This window comes from Strix uralensis, chromosome 4, assembly GCF_047716275.1.
Source record: "Strix uralensis isolate ZFMK-TIS-50842 chromosome 4, bStrUra1, whole genome shotgun sequence".
In the NCBI taxonomy this organism is placed as follows: domain Eukaryota; kingdom Metazoa; phylum Chordata; class Aves; order Strigiformes; family Strigidae; genus Strix; species Strix uralensis.
Window position 1 is genome coordinate 65,064,446 of NC_133975.1, and position 18,689 is coordinate 65,083,134.

Here is an 18,689-nt window from a genome sequence, read left to right on the forward strand (position 1 = left end):
AGGAGAACCGGCAGCCATGCGATATATTTTGTAAAAGACTCGCAAGCTGGAGGACTAAACTAAACATGGAATCCCTTTCTTCTCCAGACAAGGCTCAGAGGTAAGGGACCCAGAGGCACCCACCCAAGGGATCAGACTCCCAAACTGAAGGAACATCCACATGTACCAGTGCAAGACTTCTTGCAACTTCAATTGCCATGACTCAAGTTCAGAACAACTTAACTACAACTTAAGCCTACAGGAGGGACTGGGTAAGATTGTCACCATTACCTCAAACAACCAAGTTCCTATCTTGAGTTATTTCCATGGTCACTTCTTTCAAGAAAACAAAAACAATGGGAGAGTTAGCACAGAAAGGAATTACTTGTTATTTACATGCAAAGATAAGCAAATGAACAAAAGGAGAAAGGATATTTTCCGCCAAAGAGCAACACCATGTGCAACTGCAGTGCTGAAATAAATAGTAACACTCATTTAACTTTGTGACAACATCCCAGTTACGTTCCGTTAGATTCAGGTACAAGATTATTACAGACTTTCCTCAACTCTGCAAAAACCATCTTTTGATAACAAATGCCAGCTATGACAAATAAAGCAGGAAGTTAGCCTTTGCAAGTAGATGAAAATGTTAAGGGCTAAAAGGATGAGATACGCCTCATGTTTGGACAATTGTGCTGAAGTACTTGGGAACCAACGGCTACAATAATTTCACAAGTCCATGCTGAATTATTGGTGTAAAAATTCATCCAGCCTGTAATCATCTTTATCTATAAAACTTTATTTATTAAACTGTGTTTGTCACTTCTTCAACTAAATTAAAAGAAAAACCCAACCCAAACTATCACCCATCAGTCTGCACAGGAGGGCAGCAGCAATTTGTTTCTGAAGAAGTACTGAAGGCCACTATGTGTTGAGCAGTCAAAATATACACTGGCATGCATCTTGCTCAAGAAGCAGCTCTTGCATTAGAGAAGCTTTTTTTCCCTAAAATACATGTACACTTTCTCATTATTATTTCCCTTACCCTGTAGAAAAGAGAAGTGTGACTAGTCATCTGTGGCAAGGCATTAAGTTACCTGAGGCAATGACTGAGCTACAGAATGGTGGTGAGTGCTCAAATTTTGGTATTCCACAGAATAAACTTCAGCACAAAGTGTTTGGTTGCACCAAAAGAGCTAAAAAAAAAAGCAACTGAGTTCTGACAGGAGGTCAGGAAAGTGTCATCTGAACTTGAAGGTAACCTCCATCAAGACAAACTTTTAAGCTTTGGGAGGGACATGCAGGCCTCACCATTTGTTTTACTAAAAAAATATGAGTGAGCAAGTAAAATATTTTGGTTTATTGACAAGCAAATTTCATCCTCTGAACAATTCTTCCATAGAACAATTAGTCCACGACTAAAGGCACACCGACATCAAGCTATAGTTTTACATAAATCTGAAGCAGCATGGCTTGTTCTTAAATCCGTAAGTCGGCAACTCATGTCCAAGTCACTGATCAGATTTGAATATACTGCTTAAACTGAAAATAAAATCGGGCAAAATGCTCTTGCAAATCAAAAAGATGCTCCCCACACAGCAAGCACACAAAGTAAGCCATGAGGGACACTGTGCTGCTTCCCACAACACAGGAGACGAGGGAAAACGGAAGGGGAGAGCAGCTTTCACGATCTTGGACAGGTTTCTCCTAAATCCAGATTATCACTTTTAAACTGTGTTTCCTACTGCAGACAAGCAAATAATGCCTTAAAGAATGTGCCTGCTACTGCGAAGCATAAGCGTGACTCTGAGATCCCACTACTGCAACACATTGTGTGAGCAGCCACACCTTGAATAAAGCTAAGAAACCGAACAGTAGCTGACAGTCCAGCTGGCACAAGCCAGGGTATATGTAAAACAGCCCTGCAAAGGCTGGCGGGTACTCCATGGTAAAGTAAAATAAGCATCAACTGAAATGAAAAAATACTGAAAGAGACATCGAGAAGTCCCAAACAACCCAGTTCAGTACTGAAACCACCTTCACTCTTTCATGCTCTGCGAGATAAGCACTCAGATTATCCTTCATCTGCAGTAAGGGCCAGCAAACCTGTATAATCTACCAGAATCCCTTTACTTTATGATCTCCTTTACCTAATCTGCTACAATCTGAATTGGCTGTGCCCCAAGGCACAGCATGCAGTTCTTTCAAATCAAGCTGTCCTGCGGGGTTAGGGGTTTTTTGTTGGTGTTTTGTTTGGGTTTGGATTTTTTTTGAGAGGAGTTTTAATAGCACCCTGTATTTTAGGCGAATGACTATGATAGGGGACCATCTTCTGGGCAGTTAAACTGCACCATACAAAAGAGCTAACACGCACCCAAATAGCAATAACAGCAACTGCAGCCAACGGCACCAACCATTCTGGGGAAGCCACTGCATCCCTCTCTTTTCTGTGTCATCATTCAATGCCAGGTTCAGTGCCTTTCTTCTGGTATCTCATCAGATATACTTATTAGTCTGACATATTAACCTTCTCACATGTTTCCTGAGTTTCAATGCAGTTCTTCATTTGTCAAATACTCTCAAAAGAAATGACATCCAGTGTCACAACTGCTTCAGTAAGAGGGAAGACCCAAGTTCACCACTGTGCGTTAAGATACTGTTTCCTCAGCATATTTTCAGAACTGTAAAATATTATTTAAGTGTGATAGTAATGTATAATTCGAAACCTCAGTTCCATACAGGAAAACATTTTATTCATAAGGACACTGACAGATAAGTAGACTGGATGGTGGGCTATTATGTTTTCGGTTTAAACTAGCTATCGCAAGATTTTAATCTGCTAATGAAACAATCATATGATACAGATCATAATTCCACACGGCAAGCCCACATATGCCAATCAGAACATTACACGAATGTTTCAAATGGTCAACCAAGATTATGTCTCTTACACCCAAACTACCAGAGTCCACAACAAGGAGGAGTCCTTAAGAATGAAAAGGCTTTCCTGGAGCAGGTATGGCCCCGTAGGCATACTTACAGTCACAATGAACACCGAATGCCTCGTTAACGACAAATTAACTCCAGAAGCTGAAGCAATACCGGTTTGTCAGTAACACCACCCTCTCGGCTCAGAAGGCAAGTTGATAAACCCTATACCCAGCTGCAGTGCTATGACGATACAGCTACCCTGCCTTCAGGAACTTGGGTATACATAGCAGCGCTTGCTCCATATTACTTCAGGTGAAGTCTGCCACACAGCGTTGAGTAGGGCGGCATGGCCTACACTGCAGAGTAACCATTTCTGCTAAATTGGTCACTCATTTCATTCTGCTACTACTCCCTAATTAAAAGTGTCCCTAAGAAAAATTAAAAAAAAAACCCAACAAACAACCCCAAGATATCTGAGAGAGCAGAGAGTGCTGTATACAAAAAATAAACGCTTACTACGAGAGAATATCTTTCCCCTCATACTCCTCCATCCCATTACAGACCAAAGAATACTGTGCTGGCTTTAAACATACAGGCATATAAGTGGTCTACCTCCACAAGAGCCAAGCAAGGAACAAAATAACTTGCCCTACTTCTCAATTTTACACTTCTTTCTGTAGCAAAGGAGAATGCTTACACACTGAACTTGAAATGTTTATAAGACATAGAAGACTCAGGAATTGCCAAGTCAACATGGAAGGCCACAATAACAAAACCTACATGACTAAGTGTGGTTGAAATCAAACAATAATATCGTATCCTCTACTGCATTAGTCCTTTCATGCAGTGGTGCTTGGCACCAAGCTCAAGATCCAGGGCCACCCGACTAACCAAGGGATTTAAAGGCTTTGTCGTGGAGATGCTCCTGTGCACCAACGCTGGAACTGCAGTGACCTCTACTTTAGTCCTCTGAGGTTAAGGGGAGCAAAAGCCCAAGAACACACCGAGCCCAGCTCAGAAAAGAAATGAGAGATGCTTGGAGAAGATCTACTCAAGGCATCTGGATCTGCAGAATAAAAGGTGCAACTTCAGCCATATTACGCGTGAAAACAGAGAAGCTCAGGTTGTGATTGGGGAAAGAGGAAGTGGAGAAAGGCGAAGTCTGCAGAGCTGGGAGAGATCTTACAGCCAGCGATGCCATCGCAGTGCCAGTCCGTAAGAGAGGAGGAGGGCTCGCTGAGCCGCGGATGGGAGCCCAAGGCTGCTACTGCAGCACCAACGCGGCTGAGGAAGCGGCAGCCTGCCCCTTGCCGAAGTCCAGGCACCTCTAGAGGCCCCTGGAAGGCAATGCATGAGGCAAGCCGGGGAACGGTGGGCGCAGGGCCGAACGCCGCAGCGAGCACCAAGTAACGCGGGGCGCGACGCTGGAAGCGGCGGGCGAGGGGACGCTTTTCCCCAGCCTCCCCCCGCCGCCCGGGGCGAGGCGGAAGAGCGATCGCCGGCAGGCGACACACCGCCAAGGTGACGGCGAACAAAAGCCCCCACCTTCCTCCCCTCCTCCACCTCCCCGGCCCGGACCGGCCCCGCCGCCCCCGCGCCACACCGGGCGAGGAGCTGGGCCGGGAGCCAGAAGCCGGGCCCGGCCGCGCCGAGGCGGGGCGGGCGGCGAAGGGCAAAGCCGGGCCCCGGGGCGCTGCCCGCCCGACGCTTGCCGTTCCCCTCAGCCCCGCGCGCGCGCCGCGACCGTTAAACGGCCACCCCCCCCGCACCCCCCCCCGCACCGCGGCGGGGCCTACCCCCCAATCCCCCATCGCCCACCTAGAGAAAAAGTCTCGGTGCGCGGGGCCGGAGCGCGTCCGCCCCAGGACCTGCTCGGTGTCGGGCGCGGCGAGCCTGTCCCTCGGCGTCTCCCGCAGCGGGGGCAGGACGGGGCGAGCGGGGCGCGGCGGCGGCGGCGGCAGCGGCAGCAGCAGCAGCAGCAGCAGCAGCAGCGATGTCACGGCCGGGCGGGGGAGGGGCAGCCGGGGCTCCCGTGCGCGCGTGCCTGTGCGTGCGTGCCTGCGCGCCTGCGCGTGGGGAGGGCGCGGGCGGGGCCACGAGGGGCGGGGCGGGGAGGCGAGGGGGCGCGAGAGCGCGCCTGCGCTGGGCCCGCGCGGGGTGGGGCGGGGCGGGGCGGAGCTCAGCTCCCTTGGGGCGCTCTCCGCCAATCCCCGCCGCCCTCCTGCTGTGACGTCTGCCGGCGCGCGCGTTTTCCGCCTGGCGGCTGCGGAGAACGGCCCTTACCGGGCCCCGGGCGGGCGGCGGGAGCCCCTCGGGGGGGGGGGGGGTGCAGCTGGTAGGCTGTTGCGCCTTTCGCGGCCCCGCCGGTCACACGGGGAGCGCGGAACCACCGCGTTTGTTGCTCAGCTAACTCTGTTCTGCCTTCGGTACCGTAAAAGGCGGGTGTGGGAGTGTGGCGCGTTCTCACGGTACCGACCACCGTGGCGCAGCTGGTGCACGGGCTCGCTGGGGGCGAGTTGCCCCGGTCCCTCCCGGGGGGTTTCCCTCCTTCTGCCACCCCAGCTCGGCTGTTTCTGAACGGGAGCAACGTTTTGCTTCTAACGGAGGTCTCCAGCAACCTAAGAAGTGAGGGGTGTCATCAGCGTCGGTTTAAAGCGGGTATCTCCGTGCAGAGATTTCCCCCATTCGTAACTCAAGTTCAGAGCTCCACACTGAAATGGAAATTTTTTGAGCTATGCTGAGATCTAAAATAACAATTGTGGGTCAAATATCAAATAATTACTTCCCAATGTGACAAAAACTGGGCCTTGAAGCACATTATGCTTCCAAACTCCTTGTCTGAGAGGGCTCTGAATTGTTCCACTGACTTGTAAAAAGTTGAGGTGTGAATGCCTTTAGCAGTTGAGGCATATCAAATGTTTGTCTAAAGCAAATCTTTGTCCCTGAGTCTGTATATGTAAGGATGAAAAACTTTGAAATAAAGATCTCTGTTTTGTGGGAGAATGTGGTTTTGTTCTTTTTTTTTTTTCTTGGTGAGTGTCAGAATTTCCCTATGCCCAGCTTGAGCATTTCAGATGAGTTCTGGCATGTGTGCTGCTGGCCTAGAAAGGTAAGCACCTTGAACTGTCCCCATGAGGAAGGGGGGATCCTTTCTTAACCTTTATGCTATCCAAAGCCTTTTTACTCAAGGATTTGTTTTGTTTTGTTTTTTTTTCTTAAAGAAAAAACCTGTTTCTCCCTGGGCACTGAAGTGTAAGAGAGCATCCCAAGAATTTACAGACCAGGACAGTTGCAAGTAAACTGGTTCTGGCTCCACTTTGTTGAGCCAGTTGGCTGCTGGGAAGAGGGCACAGTGACATCAGGGATGCCAACCCCTTCCAGCTCAGCCTCTCGCCCCAGGGGCAACCTGCTCTGATGCCTTGGGGGAAGGACAGAGTGAAGCCAGTATCAGCTGTGTGCTGTGACGGCAGGCTGGCTGTGTCCTGCTGCAGACATGGCCATGTTTGCTGTCAAGCACCTGGTTATTTGGCGCATAAACCTCCCTGAAGGTTTCCTTGCTGCCCAGCAAGGTAGAAATCCTCTGCTTCCCGTGCTAGTTGGAGTCTGCGCAGGGAAAAAATGGAGTCAGTGGAAAAGGAGAACTGTGGCCAGCCATGAGGTTTTGGGTAGGTTCCTGGTGGCACAGCAGAGAGAGTGCTTGGCAAGTTGAAGTTTGGTTTTTCTTGCTCATTGTAGAAGATGATGCTGGGAAAAAGGCAGTTGCTTAGAAAAGCGGTTTTCCTCAAAGAGGGACAATGCAGGGCAGATGAGAGATGAATTGCAGGTGTGTGTCTGTGAAGGATTACAGAAATGAGATGGGATTGCTCTGCATCTGCTTAATAGGTTGAGGGGTTTGCCACATCCAAAAGCTATTAGTTTTAGGATATGGGAAGAGTAAATGTTTAGTTTCAATTACATATTTTAATTTAAAATGTTGGTTTCATTCTTTAGTTGATGGGGAAAATAAAATTCCCAAAGCTCTTAAATTGTGATGTGAGAGGGGTTTTCTCCCTGGAATGAAATGAACCAGTTTTAGTCCCAAGTAAGAGGATGGCTTCTTTTCTGTGTTAATTTGCGATTGTTGCTATAAAATATGCTGTAATGTAATATACAAAACCCCTAACATACTACTAAACTAAAAATCCTGTGGGAAACGGTCAGGAGGGCTGCATCAAGCTGGGAGCTGAGGTGCAGATGCACTGCCTGGAGCGCTGGCAGCACTGATTCTTGGCCGCTGCTCCTCAGCAGCATTACAGAAGGGGCTGCAGTAGCACCAGGTGAGGGGAAATTCAGCATCCAAAAGAAATTTAACTGCTTAGTGCTCTTCTCAGACTGAACCATCTCTGGTATCTGGCTAACCCTCTGTTTCTCACTAAGTTTATTCTGTTCCAAAAATGTAATACAGTAATTTTTTCCTTCTAGTTCAGAGTTGGTATCACAATTTTCTTTTTCATTATGATCAAACACAATTTCTGAATTCCAAGCCTTAGGGTTTGTCTTGGGGTTGTGCTGGACACGCAGACGCCCTGTGATGCCGGGGGGGAACTGGGTTACTGGAGTGTGTCGGGTTTAGATCTTAGGCAGGTTAATGCCACCAGCCTCTGTGGATCTGTTGTTTGTTCTGAGCAAATACATAGCAAAACCTCCTGCTGATGTGGTATTCACAGCTCTTCCCTACTTTATTATTTTTTCCTAGTGAAAAATGCAGGCAGGAAGGGGAGTAGCAAACACCACTGGCAAAGAGCACTATCAGCTGGGATGAACCTGGGTGTGAAGGCTGAGCTTCCTCGCGTTCCACCGTGTTTAAAAAGCTCAACGCGCTTGCTTGGTCATGAGGGGAAGGAGGGTGTTGGGGCTCCGTTAACTGTGGGTGGGACGAAGTGCCGCAGTCCACGGGCGGGCAGGACGGGGGAAGCGTGTGCGCCGCTGCTGCGGAGGGACGCGGGGCCACCGGAGACACGGCCCGCGGCAGCCGAGCGGCCCAGACGTGGCGGCTAGGGCGCGCGGCCCGCAGGCCCCGCCCACCACTGGCCACCCGCGTGGGCGCGGCCCCGGAGGGGGCGGAGCTCCCGCCCGGCCCCGCCCCCGGGCAGGCGGTGGCCACGTCGGCGCCACGTCGCGGCGCAGGCGCGGCGGCCGCTTCCGTCACGGGGGCGGCGGCGGGTCCGGGAGCGGCGGCAGCGGGGGCTGGGGACGAGGCCGAGCTGTGCTGGCCGCGCCGCCATGAACTTCTTGCGAGGCGTCATGGGCGGCCCCAGCGCCGGGCCGCAGCCCTCCGGCGCCGAGACGGTGAGCGGGGAGGGGCGGCTGCTCGGCGGGGCCTAGCCGCTGCCGGCGGGAGCGGGGCTGCGCCGGGAGCCGGTGGCCGCGGGCCTGTGCCGGCGGCTTGCTTTCGGCTAGGCCGCGGCCCAGGGAGCGATTGCGGCTGCCGGTGTGGAGCCGCCGCCGGCCGGGACAGCGCCGTGCCGAGCGGGTCCGTCAGCCTCCCTCGGCGTCCTGCCCCGTTCCCGAGCGTGCCGGGGTTGTACTGACGGGCTCGGGTTTGTGCCGGTGGTGCCGCCTTCTGCTCGGAGAAGTGACGTTATCGCTTGAACGTGGGGAACTCACGGCTCGCCCGGGCATTTCCCGAGGTCGGGCTGTGTGAGGTGGAGCGCTTTGGAATCTGTTAGGCAGCCGTGGCAGCCTCGCTCTTACCACGCGCATCTTCTCCGTTTCCAGATTCAGAAGCTCTGTGACCGCGTAGCTTCTTCCACTTTATTGGATGACCGGAGGGATGCTGTACGTGCTCTTAAGTCGTTATCTAAGGTAAGTACCAACTTCCTGAAGAGCTGTGTGAGTTTTTAATAGTTTTGTGATATATTGCTTAAAAAGCTTTGTTTGGACTTTGAACTAGACCATTAACTATTCAATTTTTCCCAAATAGAAATACCGATTGGAGGTAGGCATCCAGGCTATGGAACATCTCATCCACGTTCTTCAGACAGACCGGTAAGCGTGTGGCTGGCTTCTGGCAGCCACCTCCAGCTTGCCAACCTGACCCTTCTCTGCTGCTGAAACCAGCAAATACAGGCTTGGCTCCGTGTGCTTGCAAAGCTAGGAGCGGAGCTGGGTTTCTAACAACTGCTGCTGCGGTGGCTTTTAATGATGACAAACTTAGAGCATATCCAGAGGTGAGAAGAACAGAATTCCAGGAACTTGGATGAGAGGGACAGAAAGGCCAGTTCTACAGTAAAGGTGGCACCAAAGTGCATCTTAATGCTTCTCAGTGGTCAGTTTCCACCGCTGGGGAAAGCTAAATCTAAATTGACAATGTTAATTAAATACAGTATTGGAAAGAACCCAAATCAACCTGTTATTGGGCAAAAGGTGAACTAGACAGAAAGAAGAGAAAATGAAGTCAGCAAATGTGTGTCTTCTCAGATGTGTGTCATCAGATAAATTAGTAGAATAATTCTGTCATGGGGAGTAATGCAGACATTTATATTGAAGGGTTCCAGTAAACAGGAGAGCTGGACTCCATGGCTGCTGTTAAGACAGATGATGAGTCTAAATACTTTATGTGGGCTAGAATGTAATATGCAATTCAGCATGTAAAGTATCTTTGCTATCCCTCTCTTTCTGCCATTTATCGCATTGCTGTACTTGATTGTACCCACATGTTGTAATTTGGAACCTGTTTGCAGTCTTTCAGTCTGGATTTGAACATAAAGCTGGTAAACATAAAGGTTCATAAAGGCATATGTGGACTGCTTGCATGTGTGTACATGGGAAGCATCTTCTAATGTTAAGACAGAGAAGAACTAGGAAAAGCAGCAGTTCAGGGTCCAGAACGAGGTGTTATTTCAATTCTGTTGACTGGGTAGTTAAAAACGAATGTCTGGCCTACATGCAACTTGTGTGATGCAAACAGTGAGAGAAAAGGTTATAGATGTAACTGTCACTGACACGAAGGGGAAAGCCCTTCAAAAAATTAGGTCAAGGAGCCTGCTTTCATCCACTTACCTGCTCTTGAGGCCAGATTTGAACTTTGAGACGGGAGGCGGGGCTCTACTGATCTTCTTTCCTTTGAGATGCTGACCTGAACCCTTCAGGGCAGGAACTTGAGAGCTTTCCCTTGAGTGCTTTTTGGACTTCAGTTGTCCCTTTGGAATTTGTGTGTGCTGGAGCTCTGTGCAGATGTCTTGTGTGACTTGGGCTGCAGTTCAAAAAACAATAAATATATCTTTGTGGGTTTTGGGTTTTCAACTGAAAAAATGCTCTCTTCCACAAAATGTTGATAATCTGATTTCCTATTGCATGTTTTGTGGTAGAGCAGCACATCAGCTGGCCTACATGTTGTATGTATGCTGTGGCTCATTTGAGAGAGGTTGAGTTGTAGCCCCTGTGTCTGATAAGTTCACGTGTGTGGGTGTCAGTGACTGCAGAGGTGAGGCTTTGGGGACTCAATACAAGGAATACAAATCAAAGTCAGCTCATCTGAGTAACGGGTTGAATAAATGAGTTGCAGGCTCAGCTGTCCCTGATGCCCGGTGTGACTGGTATATTGAACTTGAGAGGATGGCGGCCTGACAGAGGAGAGCGCTGTCATCGCTGTTTCAGTGCGGGCCCGTAGGTGTGATCTTTGGGCCTTTGCAGTGTCTACCTCAGGTGCCCTGAAGCTTTCTGCAGAAGTGGAAAATGCTCATTCCCTTCTCTATTTTTTTGCATTGCAGCTGCTTAAGATTATTTTTAAGAAGCAGCAATGCAACTTCAGAGAAAACAGAAGTCAAATGATTGACTCAAGTTGTCTTCTCACATGTTACTGTAGTCATGTGAGTGACTTGAGTGTGCTGGCCCTGTACATTTACACTGTTGCTGTGAAGTTTAAGCTTACAGAAGGTCTAATTTGATTAGAAAGATGAAAGGACCAGGAAAACAGTATGCTGAAGTCAAAATAGTCACTTCTGTTTTCCTCTGCAGTTTAGCTTTAGGGAAGTGTGTGCTTTTTCAGTGATTATTAGGTTGGCCTGAAGATGGGTGACTGAGCTCCTGAGGTGAAACTTTTTGGCCATGAAGCTGCTGATGGTTGTTATTTTATTGACTGGAGATGTTACACACCTATCTGCCTGTTGTCTGGGATGTGCACCTGTAGTTGCTGTGTTTTTGTGTGCATCAGAATGTGAACATAATCCACGGGATTCCCCTCTTAGGTCCCACTTGAGTAGAAGCAGGGCTTGTTTGGAGTATATCAGATGAGGCTTAATCTGCTCTCCAGCCTTTTTTTTGCAGGGGTGGGGTGTTTGGGTGGAAAGAATTACAGGGGAGGAGCCAGCAGCAGGCATGGGTCTCTTGAATTCTCAGCGTGTGAGTGGCATGGATAGCTGGTGTAGAGAGACCTGTAATGTGAGAACAGTAACAAGTGCAAACACACTTGTCTATTATGTCTTTACAAAAATTAATGGAATAGTTCAAGATGCACAACTGTTTGATCTTCAGCAGCATTTGTCTTGCTGGAATATGTAATAGCAATATGAAAAATTGAAGCAACTTTCCTGCTAAGAGATTATTATTTCCCAATGCAAATAAGCTCATTGTGAAATCAGATTCAATCGAAAAGTCATCTGGTTTTAAGACCTTCTCAGCCAAGTATGATAGCACAGCTCTTATCTTTTCTGAGAATTGTGTTAGTAATTATTCATGCAACCTTTGAGTAAAAAACTAGCTGTCTTTCATCTCCGATGTATCTCCTGATTTTGGTGAATCAACTGTTCCTTCCCTTGGGATTTGAAGGGATAAGCACAAGTATGGTATCAGCTCTGTAGTAGTAGTTCTTTCCTTCCTTCCATTTGCACTCTTATTGCTGTGCTAATCATTTACTTCCCTTGCAGTGTATAGCGCCTTTCTTTATCTCTTTGGTCTTTATCTCTTTATAAGGCATGCTGATATTTTCTTGACTCCGAAGTTGTTAATACGAGGTGAGAGGCATTTTATAGCTTCATCTCCTCACTTTAGTAGGGAAAAGGCCTGGTTTGCATGGCTGTGCTGAAATCGTGAGTGCTTCTTGTGTCTTGTTCTCATTTCTGTCCTCAGATCTTACACTGTTGCTTCAACTTAGCTAGAGCCTTTATCCTGGAACAGAAATACACCACTTCTGTCTCTTAAATGAACATGTCATTTCACTTGTTATATGGTTTACTTGTAGAGTGCCTTAAGCTTCATCTCCTGCTTGATTGCTTAAAACTTGTCCTGTAGAAAACTGACTTCTTTCACTATTTTTTTCAGCTATGCACATCAGCTGTCTTGGAGCCAGGTAACACTCCTGAGGCAGCCTTTAAATGTTCCAGACTCTTATACACACACCTGTGTTCTTAGGCCAGATGTTTATTTTGTAATATGAAGTACGAAGTGGGATCTACTAGAGGAGTTATCCTGACTTGCTGTCTGGATGTTGCCACATCCCACCAGGGATTATTTTGAAAAAAATTTGGCATTGACTGTAGAACAGACCAGTACCGCTAACTGTTGGTGTGAGAGAAGGCACCAGAGCGAGAAGTCAACTTGATCTTTAACTGCTTTGGTTCTACTTACATAACAAGGTTTTTAAATTCCAGCGAGATAATTCTCATAGTTTGAAATATAATATGAACCTAAGAGAAAGTCACAAACCTGAGTTATTTATGTGCTATTGGTTCCAAATTTTCCAATTGTAATATGCTTTTCATTAAAATTTCTGTAAGAGGTAATATAAACGTCATTACCCCTTTGATAGCTTTTCCATTACTTGAGTTTTAGGGGTAACAAAAAGCCCTCGTTTCCAGGTGTGCTGTGCTTGATGACATGATAGAAACACTCTGCCTTTCCATGCTTTTTTTGACAGTACAGAAGATGCTTGTCTGTTCTGACAGTGAAAGGCTGTAGTTTTAGAACAGGTACAAACATTTTTGAGGCACCCTACCTGGGCAGGGCAATACAAGGGTGCCTTCACTTCCATATGATACTTCTTTGCTATTGTTTGTGAACTCATGGAGTGCTGCACTGACATCTTGGTCGTGTGCCACATGAAAGCACAACTAGCAGAGGGCAGGTGCCTGAGGTGGCTTATGCTGCCTTGTTGCACTGCATAAAGGCTGCATCTTTTATGGATGCATGAGAGACTGGAAGTCTATTTCTTGACTGATACTCACTACAGAGCAAAAGCTGCACAGCTTCAGTCTGAACAGAATAATCAATAAGATGTTGTATGTGGTGAACAGCAGATGGTAGCAAGGCAGTGAACAGCAAAGATAGTATGCTGTGCTCCTTGTTTTGTGATGGGTTCCTCTTTCAAAAGAGAAACAAGGCCTGCTTTTACCACATCTACATAAAATTTGCTTATTCTTTTGTAGCTGCTGTGAGGGAAAGGCAAAGCAAGGCTGCAGCTTGAGTTTTTTTAAGTTTCCAGGAAATAATTTCTATGTGTTTTTTCAGATGTGGAATTGTTTCAGTTACATTAAAAGGAAACCACAGGCTTTGTAGTCCTGTGTTGAAGAACTAAAATTACAATAAAGGGAAAACATAAGCAGGCTGGAAATCTGAGTATACCTGCTGGATGAGATGGTTTACATGGACTAAAAGCTTCTTTTACTTGCTTTGACTAACAGTTTGGCAGAGGAGGAGTTTTTTTCCCCCCCCCCCCCTTTTGTTTCCATTACAGCCCAGCTTAAAAGCAGGTGGTATGAGTTGAGTGAGGAAAAACTGAGGATAAAAGCATGTGTCCAGGGAGGATGTCAGCATGACAAGGACTCAATTCAAAACCTAAGGTGCAAGAACAAACTACACTGACATCTGATTGTTTCTACCTTTTGATTTAGTGTGAGAGTTGTAGAAAGGGTGGTGAGGTGTCCCTTTGACAGCTCGCTAAAGCTGTTGCTGTAGTGATACAAGAAATGTAGGTACGCGTTGTTCTGTTCTGTCTTCTCAAAGCTGGTGGATCACCCTGAAACATCTCTAGTTTTCTTGGTTGCAACAACTGCTGTAGGTCTCATCTTTAATTAGTGGTCTAGCAGAGATAGTTGGCCTCAATTAAGCTTTGGCTTTTAAGATTGCTGGTTATGTTGTTTTTAGGCCTCTGCTCTGAACTGGCCCAATAGCTTCTTAAAAAGCAAATTTATCTTTGGTGTGGAGGCCTTATTTTGTATGCCTTAGACGTCAGTGAAAGCAAATACTGAAAAGCTTGAATGAGAGTTCTTATTTTGCCAGCATGCTCTTCTGATGCTGGGGCAAGACATGAAAACAACTGTGAGGTATGTCTCCCTGCACTCTGAAGTGCCTTCCTTTGTGATGTTAGGTTTTCTTTTCCTTTGTTTTTTCACCAGCTGTGCTTTCATACTTTTCTGGTTTATAAGCAACAAAGCAATCAGCAAAAACGGTGAGATTTCCCCCCCTAAACTCTTGCACTCAGTCTTTGTTGTAGCATAAGGTTTACAGATTGTTTAGGCTTTGTAGTGCAGAAGAAATAGGTCTCTCTTAAAGCAGGGTTTATTAAGAGAAGAGATTTGGGTGGACTAATGTTTTGGGGTTATATTGGCTGCCCGGCAGCTTCCTGGGGATGCTTGGAGTTCAAAATCCCTTAATAACTGGGTGTAGTCCTGGTTGGTGACACAGAGGCTGGCCTTTTCGGGAGAATCCGCAGCTGTCGCCATGGATTTCATGTGGAGAGCAAGCTTTTGGCCCCTGGTTCTTGCTGACAGGGTAGCAGGGAGGGTCTTTCCTGGGACGGTGCTGAAGCTTGTCTGCAGCTTTCTTGAATGACTTTCTGGGAAGGGGTCTGAATCCCTCTGAGAGATTTCTCCCTAGTATACTTGAGTAGCAGGTTGGAAGGAGTGACTCAGGCAATGGAAGACATGCTTACAGTGAAGCTTCCTGTCTGGTCATCCTGTGTCACCAGACTTTCTGGATATGGCTGCCTGAGGGAATGGAACTGGGAAAAGGAGTTCGACTCCATTCAGGGACTAGGCAGCTCCATGGTTACATGGTATTACAAAAATGTCTGTCAATATCAGTCCTTCGCACTTGAACTAATTCTGCCTGTGCAGAAAAACAATGTTGTAAGAGTAGTTGGAAATAAGTCATTAAAGAAAAGTGGTTCTTTCATTTGCAGTTCAGATTCTGAAATAATTGGCTATGCCTTGGACACTCTCTACAATGTAATATCGAATGACCTAGAAGAGGAGGAGCAAGGTAAGCGCTTGGTAGTAATAGTTCTATTAACTGTGGGGGTGCTTTCCTTGGTGGGTTTTTTCAAATTATAAACTGTAATACTCTGTGATTTACTAATGCTAAGACTTGCTTTGTTATTGTGTAGCTGTTAATGACAACGCTAAAAATCTTGTTGTATGCAGCTTGCATTAAAGTAATACTGGATCTTTTGCTTATAAATTTCAAAAACTATGTGCTGTGAACAGCAGCCAGGTTGGAATAGGAAAATTCTTTTTAGTTTGTAAATAAAGAATCGAGTAATTTTTTGCTATCGGGAAAGGACAGTTCTGGCTGTTACTGTCAAATGGGACATTAAGATCTAATGATTTAAGAAGGATATTGAGAGAAAATCTCAGGTGCTTATGATGAGGTGGCTATATGTAAGTGTGAAAGCCTCCTTTTCCAGCCCTACTGTGGCATTTTAGAGAGAGACTCTGCCTGTCCTTCCCAAGATAGCTACATGTAGAAGTAGTCACTGTACAGCTAGGCTGTGAAACTCCCAGACCCCCCTGCCTTTATTTTCAAAGGCCTGTTTTGATCGGCCATCAAATCTGGTCTCAAAGGCCAGTTAAGTGGTTACAGCTCTTAAAAATAACCCCCTATTTCACAGAAACATCAGTACACTGAAGAAAATGACAGCAGTTACCCAAAGTAGGCTTGAGCAAGAAGAATGTTCCTTAAATACATGAATAGGAGCTGCGAGTGCCCAGACTGAAGAAGAGCCAGATGCTTGTGACAAGTAGAACAGCTGTGTATTATAACCATTTCAGGCTCTTGAAGAGTGCGGAGGGCAGGACAGTCAGAGTTTCCTTGTTTTGAACATCAAGGACGTGTCTAGAGAATGGGGATGGCATCTGGCTGAGGGCCATGCAAGTGCTAGCTTGGGAGGAGGCCTCAACCCAAGTGCGATGTCTGTCAGATGCTGAGCCTTTATGCACTTGCTCTCATCACCATCACTGGGGAGAATGGAGACCGGGTACTAGTTACAGTCATGCAGGCAGCTGCCAAGTAGGTGGCTCTGCCAGAAAGATTACTAGCCGTTAAGCTGAAGCAGGGTGTATAGTAGTGCCAACTGCGGGATTCAGTTGACCTTTCTGACATTTTACTTGTGCATTGTTGCAGGTGTTATTTGGAAACCCACTTATGTTTGTATTTGCAAATCAGGTCTTGGCTTGATCACTGTTTAAACTAGTAATTGAAGCCAAAGGGTTGTAGTCTTGCTTTCCAAGACTTTAAGGGGAAGATATCAACAACAAATAAAAAAGCTTGTAGGACATACATTCTAATGAATGTGAAAATCTATCATGCCAGCTTGCCCCAAAAAATTCAGAGGTCTTTGACAAGCATAAATAGAGTGTGAGCAGAAGATGGCTGAATATCTGTGGGTTCATAACATCCTGGTTTGCCATGGACCTCACGAGTCTTTCTAGTTCTTCACAGCACTTGTATCTCATTTTTCAGTTTCCATTACATGTAGTGGAGTGCAAATGCTCCTGTGAATGGGCAAAATATGAGGTGATGCTGCCATTTGAGTTGAAGTATCTTGTCTGCAGTATCTACCCCAAGATATTTCTTCAAAGGCTCCTTAAGTGATAAATAACCTTATGGAAAGTAGGTGAGGGTTCTCCAATATGAATAAATTTATGCCAGTATGTTGGCATTATGTTGCGTGATCTGTCCTTTCACAGTACCTTCTGCAATGAACTGTCTTGTCTTACGTAGCTGCAAGAGACTTTCAAGCTGAAATCCTTCTGTGATATGATATTCTTAACCATCTCTCAAATTGTTGCTTTGCTTATCTGTCCTCCTTTTCCTTGTTTGTCCAGTTGCCTGATCTTGATGAAAGAGGTTTTGAACAAGATCAGTTTTACAGTGCTGGTGAATCCATGTTCATGGTGGTGGCCTTGATTATGGACTCGACAGAATGTTATTAGCACGCTATTACAAGGAGCAAAGAACTGACAAACTTGAGTTATGTGAGATCACCAGTGTTGTAACAGTATGGGGTTGTTTAGTTCAGCCACTTTCATAAGAACTACTCGAAGGAGTAATTGCTGCTGTAGAAAGCTAGGATGGCTGCTTGTAAAATCTGAGCCTATGCTGCTATTGGTTGTGCTGTTTGGAAAGCTATTCAACTTGTAAACCTTTCTCTTGTTTCTTTTTCTTTTATCTGCATTGACAGATGATTCTGAAGGTAAAAACCTTTACTTGTATAAATATGGCACTTTGTTTTAGGCCTAGTTTGCTACTCACACCTGTAACACTCGCTACTGTTTAAAAAAGACACTGTAAAGACTTGCATTGAAGCTTAGTGAAAGATTTTTGCATTCTGCTTTGTACATTTTCTTTGGAGCTGAAGCATCTTCCCAATTTTATTTCTCATGTGATGAGAAATAATGGGCATGTTGAATGCCAGCAGGTCTCTGGAGATTATAATAATAAATTCTTGTTTAGGATGTCATGTGCAGCTTCAGAACTGGTAGGATTTTAATGATCAAAAGTTTGTGAACAGTGTCTGTTTTCAGGCAGCCCTGAAGTTCGACACAAATGCATGTGCTACACGTAAGCATCCTTCACAGTGTCTCTTTTAAGCAATGCATGTTAAAATACAGTGTTCAATTCTACTGTAAGTTACGACTAACACTTTGTATGTTCTCCTTTTAAAACTGGTTTTATCAAAATGTACTTTAAGATTAAATTCTAGTTTGCAGTGCTGCTTGTTAGTGAATCACTAAGAGCTAATCTTGATAGATGGAAGTTGTTCTCTTTGAGCCCTGTGAATGTGTAGATTTAAAGACCGATTATGGGTTGAAGTCTGGTTGCAAGATCTGTAGTGTATCCACATAAGTAGAAGATGTAGTTTTACTTTGCCTTTTTCTTTCTGTCTGGCTCCTCTCTTTTTTTTTTTTTAAATTTAAATTTAGTGGAAGAAATACTGATAGGAAAAAGCAAGAGTTGAGAGAGGAAAAAAAAGAAGACAATTTTAATTTGTCCCTTTTATGGAAGAATTCTAAACGTCCTGAACTAGAGTCAAGCTTTTGGAATAAATAAAAACTACAGCTAACTTGTAAGAGGCCGTGTAAGTTGAGTACACTGCTCAGGTTTTGCCTTGGTACTCAGAATTTGTGCAAGGACAAGAGTTGAGATTAGGAGGAATCCATAGGTCAAACACTTGCTATTTGTAGGTGAGTTTGGGAAAGAACAAGATGTTCAGTCACGGCCCATGGAAAATTCAAAATGAAATATTTTGACTTAAGCATCTATTTAAAAAAGTTTAGGTCTATGAGCTTTCCTTGGTTTACAGCAAGCTACAGCGTGTGCAATCCATGTATGACAGTCAGCTGAGTTGCTCTTATTCTACAGTAGCAAGTGCAGCAACTGAACTTTTGTGGAGTTGGCTTACCTGTTTTGGGTTTTTTTTGTTCAATCATGTAAACCAGGAGTGACCCAGACTTGATAAGCCCTTCAGCTTCAGAGAGCTCACTATCGGACTTGTATTCTGCTAGATGCTGCATGCCTGGGCT

At 46.0% G+C, this 18,689-nt stretch overlaps 2 protein-coding genes across 7 annotated transcripts in view; one reads left to right on the forward strand and one right to left on the reverse strand.

The window, feature by feature from the left end:
* Positions 1 to 4,935, reverse strand: part of G3BP2 (G3BP stress granule assembly factor 2) — a 29,428-nt gene extending 24,493 nt beyond the window's left edge. For both annotated transcript variants that reach the window (XM_074866995.1, XM_074866994.1), the window contains exon 1: positions 4,729 to 4,935. The gene's annotated coding sequence lies outside the window, so the exon portion shown is untranslated. The remainder of the gene's footprint in view (positions 1 to 4,728) is intronic.
* A 3,148-nt stretch (positions 4,936 to 8,083) lies between these two features.
* The window catches only part of USO1 (USO1 vesicle transport factor), a 37,257-nt gene continuing 26,651 nt past the window's right edge, over positions 8,084 to 18,689 (forward strand). For 4 of the 5 annotated variants that reach the window (XM_074866997.1, XM_074866999.1, XM_074866998.1 and 1 more), the window contains exons 1-4: positions 8,084 to 8,238; positions 8,668 to 8,754; positions 8,873 to 8,937; positions 15,068 to 15,147. In XM_074866997.1, coding sequence (XP_074723098.1) covers positions 8,173 to 8,238; positions 8,668 to 8,754; positions 8,873 to 8,937; positions 15,068 to 15,147 — 298 coding nt within the window. In that variant the 5' untranslated portion in view covers positions 8,084 to 8,172. Of the gene's footprint in view, positions 8,239 to 8,667; positions 8,755 to 8,872; positions 8,938 to 15,067; positions 15,148 to 18,689 lie in introns of those variants that run through there. The other variant, XM_074867001.1, reaches the window with a different exon arrangement.